This window comes from Anneissia japonica, unplaced genomic scaffold, assembly GCF_011630105.1.
Source record: "Anneissia japonica isolate Jap-2015-1 unplaced genomic scaffold, ASM1163010v1 scaffold287992_len753583_cov170, whole genome shotgun sequence".
Classification (NCBI taxonomy): domain Eukaryota; kingdom Metazoa; phylum Echinodermata; class Crinoidea; order Comatulida; family Comatulidae; genus Anneissia; species Anneissia japonica.
Window position 1 is genome coordinate 23,359 of NW_022723469.1, and position 16,543 is coordinate 39,901.

Sequence of the window (16,543 nt, forward strand, 5' to 3'; positions counted from 1 at the left end):
AGACAAGTCTGTCAATTAATTTTTGGCGAGCAGCTGATCGAAAAATCGTCCCGACGATCGAGCGACTAGCCTAGATACAGTACACTAGTGTGAAGTCGTGAGTTTTTGTGATCGTTTACGTGCGCAGTTACAGAGAGACGGTTTAGTCAACGTCAATTCAACCATGGAGGAATAATTCAATTGAATTAATTAACGTATATCAGTCCGATGACATGACTTGTTTGTTTACAATTAGGCCTACACCTATGCCTAGGATTAGCAAAGTCAGTGTCTACCCAGCAGCAGTAGCGCACTCCTATCCGGGACACTGCTCCAGTCCCGCAGCAGGTGAGTTCGCACGCAGCCTTATCCAGCTGACGGTAAAGATAGTAGGTTTCTACTACTAGCCTAGACTAGACTTGCCATGCCATGCCATCTGTGTCACATTAATTGTGCTAGTGCATTTTTTTTTCATAATAATAAACCTAGGCCCCTAGGCCTACTAATAATAGTATACTATAGGCCTGGTCCTATGAAAAACTGTCTAGGCCTAAATGTCTAAAAAATGCACTGTCTAAATAAAGGTGATGTGCTATAACACTACAGTATATCATCAGAGCCAACACCAATTCCTGTATTAAGATTATTATTGGTATACTGTAGGCCTAGAAGCTAGGCTATACAACAATAACGCCCCATTAGATAATAACATGATGCATATGTTACTCCAAACCTAACTTTCAGCTGTTGTTGAAATGTGGAATTCAAATAAATTATTATACATATATATTTTTGTAGGACAAGATACAGTATGTGATAGGCCGAAACATGACACTCTCCTCACATAGATATTTGCCAGTCGCCATGATGAGACAAACATACCACAACTTTTGTACAACATATACAACAATGATTTAAATGATGCGTTAAGTGCATCCAGACATGGATGTGAATTTGGTGGTATAAAATTGAATAACTGTAGTTTTATATGCAGATGATCTTTGTATATTGGCTCCCTCTATTTCAGGGCTGCAGTCATTGGTCAATATCTGTGAAGATTATGCCCAGACTCATGATGTAATTTACAATACAAAGAAGTCGGTGTGTATGAGATTTTCTTTAAATAATAGAAAAATCAAAGATGAATTTATTATTACTAATACTTAATAAGAAGTTAAGCTTTGTACCATCAGTATCTTATCTTGGTCACATATATTCTAGTGATATGCATGATGATTATGACATCAAGAGGCAATACAGGTCCTTATGTGTTAGGTCCAATATTACTTGTCGACGATTTAATAATTGTTCTCTTGATACCAAATGTTGTATTTTTCGTTCTTATTGTACTAATTTATATGGCATTAATTTATGGTGTATCTTCAGAGGTAAAACCATTCAGGACTTACAAGTTTGTTATATAACAATTCACATAGGATGTTGTTACATAAACCCAAGCACTGCAGTGCTAGTGGTATGTTTGTCTCTGTTGGTATTCCTTCATTTTATGAATTAATGAGGAAATGTGCATATAGTTTTTGGAGTCGGTTAATCAACTCGGGTAATAGCCTTGTTCGATTCATTATGTTTGATATTAATAATAAAAATAAAAAATAATAATAATAGATAATAATTGTAATAATGATATAATAATATCATTATTAAAAATAATAATAAAACACTTTAATAATAATAATAATAATTATGATTTTCTTCTTGAGTAGTTATAATAAATATAAGTATAAAATACTTAATTAAAATCATAAGAGATAGATAATAATCATATTGTGATTTAAATATAAAAAATAATAATAATAATAATAATAATAGATAATAATGATGAAAATAATAGTGATTATTATTATTATTATTATCATTATTAAAAATAATAATAAAATACTTTAATAATAATAATAATTATGATTTTCTTCTTGAGTAGTTTCTCTTGTTTAAAATGTGTAATAACCCTTTTTTGTTCTCTTATTGTAGGTCTTCTATAATTTTAAATTTGTTGTGCTTTTTGATGGAATTTTGATGCCGATTCCTTTTTTCCTTGACCAATTTTAATTTAAGTTTTTTGGAATTGTATTTTACTTGTTTATTTTAATTGGAGACAATAAATTTCATTTTATCTTGTATCTTGTTTTGATATTAAAAGTGAGTTTCAGACCTGAGACAACAAGTAATTTCTGGGAGAGTTTGATGTCATCTAGTCATAATTATCATATTGCATGTGTCATAGAAAGTAATTTTGAAATTAAACCTTCTTGTTTATTAAAAAAAATTTCTCCCTCCACCTAAAGACTACTTTTGGGACGGGGGTTTTCCTGATCTTTAGCAGATTTGGTGTGTACAGTTAAACTTGCCTAAGTCGACTGTGCCTTTAGAGTCAAATAATTAAGGTTATTTTCTCGATTTTTGACTGATAGTATATCTTAATCAAAAATTACCTTGAACACTTTTCAGGATTTATCCCCAGAAAATAATGGATCTTTCAGTTTCAGCGCCCTCTAAACCTAAACAATAACTATCAGAGATCTTATAAACACAAGATAGCGTTCTCTGCGATTTACGCGTAGCAAATAGAAGTGTTGATTTTGCAGAAAAAGCATAGAGATATAATAAGAATACTAGTGGGCTAACTCCAATGTATTTGATGTTCGAAATATGCAGAGCTGTGTGTGTGTACCATCCAAGATGGCTGCCATAGATTTAGCCAATCAAATTTCGCCTAAGCAACATCATTTGCAATTGCGCCCTCAATTTACTCAGAAAGTTCAGTACAGCTAGTTACCCGTATGTTTGAAACTCGAGCGTTGTGGTGTATGGGTGTAATGTACACGATTTTAAGTTTCATTCCTTAGTACTATATTTTTGAATAAGATGCTCCACTTGGCCTCGTTTTGGCTACGATAGTTTAATAATTTGTTATTACCATTACTCATTATCATTAATGACTAATTTGCACAATTCTTGCACTTGGGCCATTTTTGGGGAGACATATCTTACTAATGAAACATTATACCCCTTAACAAACTGCATGCCTGCAATAAGCACATAAAGTTGTTTTAGAATTATAAGTTTCAGGGGTCTAGGCAGATTATTTTTAATTTTATCGTTATTCAAAAATTAATTTTGTCAGATTTACGCACTGATATTGTCACAAATTGCAAAATATACCCCTTTGCAAATCGCTTTTTAAACATGAAGGGATAAAGACACCAAACTGATATTTGGAACATCTGATCATCATATATAAATTAATTAATGGTGTGAGTTTTAACAAGCGTACTTGCCCACAGGGTCAAAGGTCACCATGAAATTGAGGCATTTTTGTGTATTTTTTGTCCTGAATGACCTTTTGACCTACAATTACACCCTAAAATGATAACTGAAAAATCCGGAATTTTTTGTGGTGAAACATTTCCAATTATATATTAATAATTTGTTGCATAAGACCCATAAAATAACTGATTTGGGTATATTAATGTAGTCTAAAAATAGAAGAAAAATTACGCTTTACGAAGCAAAATTTTCCTAACGGGGTCCGGTATACCAAAAGTCACATCATATTCCTGTTCTACAGCCAAAAGTTAGTCTAGATATCAATTTTCAGTTAATTATCTTTATTCTATTTGAAGATATGGCTAATTGAAATATGCAACTTTACAAATCATAATTGAGAGCTAAAAAGTGGTATGACCCTAAAATTTCAAATGGACATAACTTCTAAATGACTTGGAATTGGCAAGTCAAATAGTGGGTTTGTTCGTCAGACATGTTGGTGCACATTATATCCGAGTTTCAAGAAAATCTGAGACGGTACCCAGCCATACCATTTGTTGAGTTGGCACGGAATGACCCTAATAGCTCTATGAGAAAAAGTAATCAGTTTTGGAAGAGGGCGTCCTATCTTGCCATGGATCTGAGATGGTTCCTGTTCTGCTGTTCACAGGATTGATACCCTAAAGGTAAAGTCATGCGGTGTTCGGTATGGTCAGAGCGATCAAGGGTCAAAAGTTTCCAATTTAGCAAGAGGGCGCTATTCATGCCTTATTACAGAAATTGCGGAGAACGCTATCTTATGTTTATAAGATCTTTGGTAACTACAGTATTTAATATTCAGCACCCACTCACCTTCATTTAACTTTTGTTTTTTTGATGTTGATGCTTCTTCATTATCTGTAAAGAAAATGGAAATTTAAAATTTTAACATAAGTACAAGCACAGATTGCAAGATTTTATTACGTACATGATTTATAAATCATCTAACTTTAATTTTCTTTTATGAATGATACTATAGATAACAATCTGATGTTATTATAAATTGTATAATAATGCTGATGATTATAAGTTAGTAAATTTTAATGACCACCTCCCAGAAGTTGGAGGAGCCAAAATAATTTGGGGAGATTGGGTTTAGCTGAAATGTGGTGTTTGTTGTAACACTGACATTTTCTCATTCATTCATTTTTTATTTCAGACACAACAGCTATTATTCATTATTATTATTATTATTATTATTATTATTATTAAATTATTATTATTATTATTATTATATAATATTATTATTTATTATTATTAAATATTATTATTATTATTATCATTATTATTATCTTTATTATTATTATTATCATTATTGCATGGACCTATTAATAAGGACATACAACGTAGTATTGCCCTTTGATCAATCATCTTTTCCGACAAGATAAGAGAGGGGTATATTTATCGGAATAAACTATGAAAAGATAAGCTCGGTACCGTTATTTCTTACGTTATCGCCTTTCTGGGCATGCGCATTAGGCTTTCGTTCGGCTGCCTGGTTCTCCGCGATCGAGAGACACACATAGGCTCATACACACATTAAACTGTTGAAAATACCACGTCCATGAAAATACGAATACAGTATGGACGATTTAGATTTTTGCGTCAACGATGCAGAGATCGATAATAGAAACGCAAAATGCACTATGTATGCAAACAGAAGTCAGAGGATAAAATGATTGCATGTGGTGGTCCAAACTGTACTTGGGCCTAGGCCTAGTAATACGTGGTACCACTACTTCAACTGCATATGCCTGACACCAAATGAAATAGCCTTCCTAGCGATGGCCCGGGCTTGTAAACGGTGCGTAGTTGCAGCTTCAGCATGAGCGGGTGACAGCAACCTACAGGGGCCTAGCTGAGAGAAACAGACGGGTTCCGTATCGTACCCTGTATTTTTTTTTATTTTGCCTAATATGGGCTAAAACATGGACCTGTAGTATTAATAATTTTGGTAGGCCCCCTAATTGTTTGATTGACTTCAGTTTTCATACCTACTTTTGTGTATGTTATGTTTTTTATTGATGCCTGGAAATTTATTTTCACAAACCTAGATTAATAAATACTGCAGGTAGCCATATTTATATATGTACTGTATTTTTTTGTGTGTCCTAATTTAAAGGCAGATAAATGTAGGCCTGCCTAGGCTAGGTGTAATCGTGTGATGGGGTCGTAACTTAATTTTATAGTTGAAGTTCTGTTGAATCCAATACAAAAAATACCATGCAGTAGTTTAAATTATTTGTATTTCATACCTTTTTTAAAAATTTTAATACAGTAATTTTATATTTATTTTCAGAAAAAAACAGACTGAAATGCCTGCAAGTGTTTACACCAAAGAGGAAATTGGAGGTGCACTGAAAGCTTTAGAGAGTCACCAATGGATGTAATAATAATATTGTATATGTACATGCAGATACTGTACAAAATTTTAAAAAACAGTAGCTTAAAATCTAAGATAAAAAGCTTACGAAAAATCTTCGATCCACCGCACACAAAAACCTAACACTAAAGGTCACCTAACATGTCAAATTCATTCTCAAATGGACCCAAACTAATGACGTCAGTGAAATTTGTTGCTCCACTCGTTCGATATTCACCGATAGAGGGTGTCCTATAGGCGGAAAAGATGAGTTAATTCAAAGGCGCTCGAGAGAGCGAGCTGCGATAAGAAAACGCTTTGAAGTTTCCAAATACCGCTTATCGCTGATTGGCTGAAGGCTAATTAGTCACGCTAGCTGGAAATCGTTGTATGTCCTTCTTATTAATAGGTCCATGATTATTGCTATCATCATTTATACATTATATTGTAATCATCATTTCTTACTAGGTTACTAAAATAAGTGTAAAAGCTATCATGTACTTTGTAGCAAAGCTAAATTGTAGTACAGGTTACAAGCAAAAATAAAAAATACAAAGGGGAATATCCAACAAACATCACGAAAGAAACAAGATGACACAGCAAAAATCTCATAATATATTTAGCCTTATTTAGTAGCTTTGTACTTTGAGACATACGTAAAATAAATTTGTTAGTTCACTACCCAATGCTAGGTATTAATCATTACCATCCACCACGCTGACTACAGTACAGAACTAGTGACAAAAAAAACTGTTAATTTGGGGGAGGTACTGTATTTTTTAAATTTTTTTCTAAGTAAATGTTTTGTAATTAAAAATGTTGCAGTCTATCTAATGATGTTCATAGTTTGAATAGTTTATGTGTATTTTATGCTCTAGTACAAAGCTACAAAAAGGCTAACTATATGATTACTAAATGCTTTGTTTTGCAAAGCACTTGCAAGCACCACAAGCACAAAAGTGCTTGTGGGACTTGTTGGAACTTTACTGCCCAAAATAATACTTTATGGTATAAAATATAGGCCCGTAGCCAGGCAAATTCCCTTTCTCTAACCAACCCACTTTCATTTCTGGCAACAATCAAGACCCTTGAACATCCCTATAGTCCTCCAACCCAACTAATGCATTGCAGACCCACCTAGACTCAGACAAAATGTTTTGCTGCGGAAATTTTTTGAACATACAGTAACTGCTTTTTTATACACTTTTTAGACACATAAAATACATTTATTACTGTATGCATGACCTACCTGTAGTTAGTTTTAAAGTTTGTTATTTAAATGTTTTATTACAGTATTCCAACGCTATGTTTCAACTAACCCCATGCCATGTTTCAACTAACCCATAGGTTTGGTAAGTCGGAACGCAAGGGGAGGGGTGTTCCCATGTCAATTATACTAGCAATCATCAACAATTAATTGAAACATATTTTTGGCTGATATGGCAAATGTACAGTATACCTCTTTCTACTAATGTATTTATCATTTCTTCAATAAAGAGAATCATATGGACATTTTTGTAAATTTTGTTCCAATTCTAACCCCATTCTCCCCTACAGTACAAATTGCAAGTATGGCGATTACCATAGTTAACAGGTTGATATATCTTTTAGGTAATGTGATACCGACAGTGGAAATTCTTTGTAAGTTAAATCAGTGTATTTGAAAAAATTCATTGCTACTTCAAGCAAAGGGTATAGAGTACAAAAAAGTCTTGACTGCCGGGGTTTCTTTGAAATGGAATCCTATCTTGAAAAGTACTACCACTAACTAGAGGGCACCCATCAAAAAGAACATAAAGGTCATTCGTATCAAACACAAGCTCGAATTTTGAACACTATTCAAATTCTACCTCATTCTACCTCATTTTTCTTGTTTCTTAGGATGCGTTCGAGCCAGAAAAATATCCGTGCGAGGTCCGTGTATTTACACGGAAGTTAAATGCCGTGCATGGCTCGAACGGGGTAAGATGTAAAAAAACATCTGGAACATGCTCGCCTATTTTGACCACCAAATTTAGGGTTATAGAACCGTGTATCGCTGTCAAAGGCCATTATCGCGACCATTAATCATGTTTTAATGACTACCGTCTGGCGGTCAACATGAATTCAATTCAACACGCGCGAAAACCATAGGCCTGTCCAGTTTTACAAAAACAAATGCATTCTTTGACCTGTTGTTAATGTTATAGCATGATCTTCATCATTTCAACATGTCTGTGTGGACCGAACCTATGATACGTTACCTTCTCTCATGGGGGGGGGGGAGACAGAATACATAGACAACTGGACGGCACCCACCAAAACAGCGGTATTTACAAAGAAATAACTGCAAAGATCGAAGAAAAATTTAGGGGAAAGCTGACGGTGACACAGGTCACCAATAAACTGAAGTATCTGCGCAGGGAGTACAGTACAAGTGCGTGAAGCATGGTTAGAAACGTAAATATTGCGTGGCATGATGGGATATACTATTGCCTCCCTGACCTCAAACGAGTATTTCCGAGGTAATTTTTTACACGGTTAGACGGGATAAGTTTGTGCTCGAGTGCGTTTACCTGTCATATACACGGAATTTAATAGACGTGTATGGCTCAAACGCACCCTTAGTGTGCATGCAAAATCAGTGCAGTCAGACCTCTTGCTATTCTACACTCTTTGCTTCAAGGTTTTGCTATGAGTTTAGACCTGAGACAACTACTGTAGTAATCTTGACGGTTTGATATTATTTATCCATTTACCATATTGCAGAAATGTCAAAGAAAGTATTAAAACCAGACCACTAATGAAACCTTAAAGGCGAGCTAAAACACTAAAATTAATGAGTGAGTATTATTTAAATAGAGTAGCATGTGAAAAATATTTGTATTGCAAGGCAACTCAAATTATTGTTTAATCATTATACTCACCAGAACTTTTCACATTCATTAGAAATGATGACCATTTGTCTTCTGAAATAATATCCTTATTTTCAAGATATGTAATTACTTTCCATGGATTTGTAGAGATGTTGACTGGAATTTCGTACCTCTGTCGAACATTCTGGAGAACTTCACATAAAACATTTTTTCCCCAAGCAACAACACGCTGACGATATGCTGAAAACAGTGTGATCTCAACTTTATCTGGATACTCCCGATACTTCTCAATAATCTTCTTTAAAAATCTCAATCCAGTTAGTTCAATGGTTTCAAACAAAACTGAAATGTCTGTTGGTTTCAAAATGTCTGCTACTATTAGTATTTGGAATAAATCAAAAGCAGATTTAGCTCTCACCAATTCTTCTTTGAATTCTGCTGTATCACTGTACAGAACCCGTAACATGTCTACATACTTTTTATCTTCCTTGCTGATTGCATTAGACATTTCCCCAAGCAGTTGATTAAAATCTAATAAAAAAAATTAGTAAAATTTACAGATGGTCTAAAATTGTAAACTCTTTCAATAACTATTTATTATTTGTACTTTCAAATGATGTGTTTGATAAATTACAATTAAAAATACTGTAAATGCTCAAATACTGTAAGTGCCGCAGCGCTTATAAAACTTTTGCACGCTTCAGTGGGGCGCTTATCAAAAATATTGGTGTCGCTTTCCATGCCGTATTCCCATAGTTCAGTAGGCCTGTCATAGGTCCATCGAACAAACACAGAAACGCTTGCGTCTTCATTGTGTTATTTTTTTCATTTTAACAAGTATACATTGTATTTAAACCCTTGTTTCTCAAAGTGTTTCATTACACACAGGGTTATACTCTAGATTATAGTTCTGCTGGCACTGATTAGGCGCTACGGTGCTTTACGAAAAAAAATCAGGTTTGGTGGGGTGCTTATTCGAGAGCAGTGCTTCGAATGATTCGAGCACTTATGGTAATCAACAGCAGCGGAAGCGGGGGCCATTTTCCCCCCTACTTTTTCTACAGGGGGTCCTGGCCCCCACTTTTGTGACCGTTCCCAGCACCAGTCACAAACATTTTATGATGCTGCAATGTCGTCGTCGTCGCCGTCGCCGTCGTCATTATTATCATTATTATTATTTTATTTTTATTATTTTTATTATTATTTTATTATTATTATTATTATTATTACATATTATTATTATTATTAGAGCTTAGAGACCTTGTGTCACAATATTTAGGATATTTCATTCTACTTTGCAGCACTGCTAACTGAATCCTGAACTAATGAATATGCATAGTGGTATGACTCAAGTTAAAACGGTCTGTGAATGGAAATAAGTTATATGAATATTAATGAGGTTAAGGCAAAGTGGCAGTGTATGATTCGTGCATTTAAGTGGAGTGTAAAAGTATGCAAATGTGTTTAAAGTATGCAAATGTATTTAAAATGGTTAGTTTAAAGGTATCTAGCCAGGAGTTGAAGATAGAATATCTTAAAGGAAATATGTGGACTGAGGAGTGTCGGTTAAAGGAGGCACATTTTAAGATAAAAGTACAAGGCTTATATGTAAAAGCTTAAAGTAATTATACGTGAATGATAGCTGAAGTAAGAGAGCTTCACAGTATTTTTGAATCAAGAAATGAAGTAAAGGATTGACCGTGAGTACTGTTAATAGTTGATAAATCAGAATATCTACCTATTGGCATATATAGGGAAGTAGTACTAATAGTGCATGTATTTTGATATGTTATGGGAATACTTACCTTCAATATGTATATACATATATAGATATATGCTATGTATAATATGTTAAAGCGTATTTTGATAGAAAAGGAATACCATTAGCATACCATTCTATATAAATGTTGTATTCATTTATAGATGGTCGGAGGAGGTAGAGCCAAGTAGCCTATACTCAAGACTTTATGTACCAAATATACTAAAGTGATATTGCAGACTGAGGGGAAAAGCCCTAGCAGTTAGCAAGACTTAGTAGATGATCTGTACTTTGAATGCACTATTACAGTGATAAAGATTCTGGGAGGTAGCACAACACTTTGTCATTGGATATACAAAACGAACTTTTATTTAATTAAAACCAGTTGATTTTATATAGATATTGTTTCTGTGTCTTATGTCCAGTCAATGTCGTGACACCTTGTTTATTTGCACCTCGTAAATTGACCTCACACCAATTTTTTTTATGTCTGTATACGCGCCTCGCGTGAATTCTGTATTTAGGTATATGGAGGAAGCCTTCTTTATGGAGGCCCTCCTGTCTTTAATAAATATACAATAGATTTAGTTGGAGGCATATCAAATTGAAGACCTTTTTAAAATTTACCTGTTAAACATTTAAAGTTTTGTGTTGCTTCATAGGATTAGTAACACAACTAGAGGAAAGGATTCTCAGCATTTCAACCTTTACCAAACATTCTGACTTGCATCTCATTATACCCATTTTTCTTCAACTAATGTTTATTATTATTATTATTATTATTATTATTATTATTATTATTATTATTATTATCATTATCATTATTATTATTTTTATATATTTTTTATGTATATATATATTTGTTATGTTATGTTTGCATATTTATATCAATATTAGTTATTAGGCCTACTACGTCGCACGCGACTGATTATCTGGTGGTCATGGTTTATTATGACTTCCTTTCACACCAATATTTTTACCTTACTTATTGATTACTGATGTCTATTACTGTATTTAAGATAATAACAATACCTTCTTTATTTTCCTATTATATTGTATAAATAATTTCATTTGTGTGAAAAATCCAATAAACAAACAAACAAACTGGGTCACCATCAAAGGATGACCAAACAAAGGTTTAAATCTGGAGAATTACAGCTGATTTAGCTTTTACAGCTTATACAGTATTTAAATTTTACAGATCTACAATTGTAAAAAGTTAAAAGATTATTTAAATCTTGTATAGCTTATTGTCAATACTGTTCAGCAGACTGGCATCATTGGAAACTTTATATACTGTGCAGTAGGCCTATAGCAGGGGTGGGCCAAAGTGAATTTTTGATTTAACACAGAGGGCCACACAAAAAATTTGAAGTTTCAGTGACCGTCCAAAAACATCCAAGCACTGCTTGTACACATCTTTATTCTCAGTTTTAATTTTTACTTTTTACATGGTCATTGTTGGGCCATATAAAACAAGATTTTTTCTAGTCAAGGTTACTTGGTGGGCTGCACACATAGGATTTTTAATTCATTTTCGCATGCTGCAAAAAATTCGCTGTCGGGTCGCATGCGACTGGGCCGCACTTTGTCCACATGTGGCCTAAAGTATCCCTCAATACTTCATTTCCTACAAATATATTGTAAATGGTTAATACCATACGTTTTTCTTTCCATATTATTACTAACCTTCATTTAATACTTTCTTTCTCAAACGTTGCATAAATGATGGTATGTTATCTTCTGTTAAAACTGAAGATGTATATTCAAGATGTTGAATTAATTTCCATATATTAGAATCAAATTCGTCCTTGTATAGGTGACAAGCCTTCTGAAGATCTTCCAATAAAAATGTTTTTCCTAGAGCAACAATCTGTTGACGATGTGCTGAAAATCGAGCAATCTCTACTTTATCTGGATATGTCTCATACTTCTCAATTATCTCCTTCAAATATCTCCATTCAGTTATTTCAATTGTTTCAAACAAAACTGAAATGTCTTCTGGCTCTAAAATGCCTCGTGCTTTTAGCACCTTGAATAAATCAAATGCAGATTTAGCTTTCTCCAAATCTGATCTACAATTTACAAGATCTCGGTACAGAACCTTCAACATGTCTACATACTTTTCATCTTTCTCACTGATTGCAGAAGAAATATCTAAAAGCAGTCGATTAAAATGTCCTGCGTATGAAACAAAAGAAAATGAGTAAAAAATGAGTAAAAAATGTGTATTTTTTATGTTAACGGTAATTAAAGTTAAACTCTCAACAAATCTTTTGGGCTTATTAATTAGCAAAAAAGAATGATGATAAAAGTAGTGACAGAAACTCAAAATAAATAAAATCAACATAAATAAAATGTTATTATATGGAAAAATATTGTATTTATTTAGTTTCATAATTTGATGTGTATTTATGAGACAAGAAATTGAGTGGATACCATATGATGTTTAAAATCAAATCATTGATTGAGGACAATTTTCAAATTCTATATTATTCAAAGAAAAAAAAGGACCTTGGTGGTTTACAAAAATTTGAGTTGAGATACAGTATTACATCAATAATATAAATGGTTAATTTTGAGAAGACGATGACAAAAATGTTACATTACAACTGTTTTGTTATTTTTACCTGATTCCTTCATTCTGCTTGATTGCTGTACTTCTCACATATGGTACTTTTTCATATAATTTTGCATTTATAATGTGTAGCTAAGCAATTACTAAGATATTTTGAATTATAAATAACCAAATTGAGCACATTACATTTCTGCAACACTGTTTATACTGCATTTTTAGCTACACATTATAAATGCAAATTATATGAAAAAGTACCATATCTTTTGAGAACCTGTTCCTCATCATTAACATCAACATATATACACAAAATTCTATTTAAAATCTAAAAACAATAAAGCAGGAGGTTGAGTATAAATGAAAGTAAAATGAAACATGGCCTAATAATATATTTTATCTGTTACATGCAATATCTTATACTATTGGTTGTAAAGGGTTCCTTGATTTCCACCTGAGAGAGCGAAGCCTACATGACAGTGATTTATTGCACAAGTACGGTGCATTGTGTGTGACCATCCTTAATTACCTTACTTAGTTTAATACATAGATACTTTGTAAATGTAACTTTATTATGATTATAAATACAGTATTATTAATATTATTAAAATAGATAATGAAATAACAACAATATTAATAAAATTATTAAATAAATGAGGAATTTTATACAAATTTATCACAAAACTTCACCCTCTATGAAGACAATACTATACCTTAATGTTTACATGGCTAAAATTTTAAAACTTGGAACATAAAAGCAATGCAATGCTAGGAAGGTTCAACAATGGACTTCAATATTTGATTTGTTAAGCCTAATTCCAACATGAAACCCTAATGACATTCATAAATGATGTCACTCTAATGGTGACACCACTTGCACTTTATAATGGGTGTGAAGCTTTTAGCTCTTAAGTGCATCTCTAACTATTAATATAATAAAGAAAGACCTATTATAAAGGATAATAATAATAATAATAATAATAAGAAGAATAAGAATAATAATAACAATAATAATAATAATAATAATAATAATAATAATAATAATATTAATAACATTAATGATAATATTAATGATAATAATAATGATAATAATATTAATGAAAATAATAATGATAATAATAATAATAATGATAATAATAATGATAATAATAATAATAATAATTTATATTTTTATACAGTATTAGATGTGAAGCACATCAAAGCTTTCGGCTATTAAGTTCAACTTTAATTATTGTTATAATAAAGTAGGGACTATTATAATAAAATAGAAAGATTAAATGAATCTTAACGTTTGAAGTCTGATCTGTATTTTATAAATAATTTGAAGGGAGAGATTACAAATTATGAAATAAAATAACAATAATAATAATAATAATAATAATAATAATAATAATAATAATAATAATAATAATATTAATAATAATAATAAAATAATAAATAGAAGGTGATCTGACACAAATGCATCATTTACTACCTTCACAACTTGTTTGTACTGAGTTTGAAGATGTATTTCCAATAGGAGTACATGTAAATAAAATTACAATAAAAGAATTAATTAATTAATTATGTTTATCAGAAAGTGTTTGATTTAAGTGTGCCAGAGAGGATATTTTGTTCTAGGAATATTCGCATGTTTCCAGGGTCTAACTCCAGTATTATTAAAAATACTTCATTCGTATTTCGAGCTAAAACTTTTTGTATTCTTAAAATGAACTTCGACTAGCACTACGACTAAATCACCGCGCACCTTGACTAAAATGCTACCAATGCAGGCGTCAGACTAAATCGCCCGCCAATTTGAAATATTTATTCATATTCTGAATGTATTGTTACAGTTTCCTATATAGGTCCACTAGGGCATTCTAAAATAAATAAAATCATTGGTATAATTTAAATGTACAAAATATGTTATAATATGATTATTACCAAACTATGGTTTGCAAATCAAAAAAATTAAAATTTTTGTGAGTCATGTCATCAGTTAAAGAAACTTAGAGGATGAATCAAGTTTGGTGGGTTATACCTAATTCAGACTAAAACATCACATTGTGATCAGTTGCAGCAACTGCAACACCCAGTTAAACCAAATCACAAATTAAATTAATAATTGATGTCACAATTGTTACCTGTTGCAACTGGGTGTTACAGATTTTATTACTCCTGTCTGTTGCAAATGGGTGCTACAACTTTTATTACTCCTAATTACCACAGAATTGTTTATCAACATTTTAGCTCCATGGGTCTTCGATAATCTGTTTTATGATCTCAAACAAAAAGGGAGTGATATCTGAGCATTGTAGATACCGGTCAGATGTCACTGTGTGATATTTATGCAATCCACTGAAATAATTACACTTTAACTCACCTGCTATTGGTGAAGGAAGAAGAGGGTCTGTAACAACTGAAACTTCAGCAGTATCTGTAAATAAACATAATAATAGTGAGTACCAACAATTTACTCAAGATTCATTTTTTTTACCTGCACTAATTTTAATGGTAAATTTTCTTTCAAAACTAAAAGAAAATGATTGGATTAGACGTAATGATTGGATAAGAGAAAGTCAATATACAACAAAACGTATTGCTTCTCTAAAAGTGTATGAATTTTTATGTAGCACTCCCCTATTTTCATGTTTAATTTATGGAATAATTAAATAAAACAATAATAATAATTAACATTAACAACGATAACAATTAACAAGTGAAAAATGCAAAAAAGTTACTATTAAATTTAACTTCTAAACTTGTATCAACATTATCACTGCATATCTTTTTTGTTTATACAATCAAAAGCTCAATTTTTAGCTCCAATAAGGAGCTCTAGATTCACTCGCTTGATTGATAAATATCTGTTTTGTATGGGCGGCTGTTAGGGCCATGCTCTACTGCTTCTATTATACTGCCCTCTCCAGAGCTTTTAAGATTACGAGAAATTGTTTATTTAAAAAACATTTAATTACATATCCTAATATGTTCAATAAGCTAAAAAAAAAACACATTTTTGTAATATTGCTTACCACAACACTGCATAGCCTCCTTCATTCTGTCATAGTAAGGTTTACAAAGGAATCTCATAACTCCTACAATAATGCCAGCTTTAAAAAGAAAAAACAAACAAACAATAAGTTTGCTATTCATTGTGATTTATTTCAAATATTTTGTGCAAATAAGAAAACTAGAGACATAATCTAAATATAAAAAATTGGGTATATTTTGAAGCAACGCCACCAATGTCTCTCAACTCACTGGGGGATTCCAGCGGCCTAGGTTATCCTGAGCAGCTAGCTAGTGTCAAAATGAGCCTATCCTGAGCAGCTAGCTAGTGTCAAAATGAGCCTATCCTGAGCAGCTAGCTAGTGTCAAAATGAGCGCCGCGTGCACACTGGTAACTATGTAGCACGAAGTGCATAGGCCTCTGAAAGTCCCCTCTGTGGTAGTTGCCAAGTTATCAGAAATTTTCGTTTGAAATTTTGCAAAGATGGTCTACATACAGTACATCAAATCAGATTCATTTTGAAAAATGTATTAAACACTTCTTATTTTTGTACTATCAACTGATGTGACAGTAAAATAAAAGTATTATCGTTGGTTTTACTTAGAGACAGTGTGTGATGATGATGACATAATTAATGTCAAAATATTGAATCCTGACACCATGGCATGCATTTCGGTACTTGGAGTATGTATTATAC

General features: G+C 32.2%; 1 protein-coding gene across 1 annotated transcript in view; it reads right to left on the reverse strand.

Annotated features, from left to right (window-relative positions):
• Positions 1-15,942, reverse strand: part of LOC117112204 (baculoviral IAP repeat-containing protein 1e-like) — a 20,228-nt gene extending 4,286 nt beyond the window's left edge. Inside the window, exons 1-4 of the mRNA XM_033255277.1 lie at positions 15,869-15,942; positions 11,969-12,460; positions 8,572-9,051; positions 4,117-4,161 (exon numbers count right to left, since the gene is read on the reverse strand). Of these exons, the coding sequence (XP_033111168.1) occupies positions 4,117-4,161; positions 8,572-9,051; positions 11,969-12,460; positions 15,869-15,926 (1,075 nt within the window). The 5' untranslated portion in view covers positions 15,927-15,942. The remainder of the gene's footprint in view (positions 1-4,116; positions 4,162-8,571; positions 9,052-11,968; positions 12,461-15,868) is intronic.
• Positions 15,943-16,543: the final 601 nt, after the last annotated feature.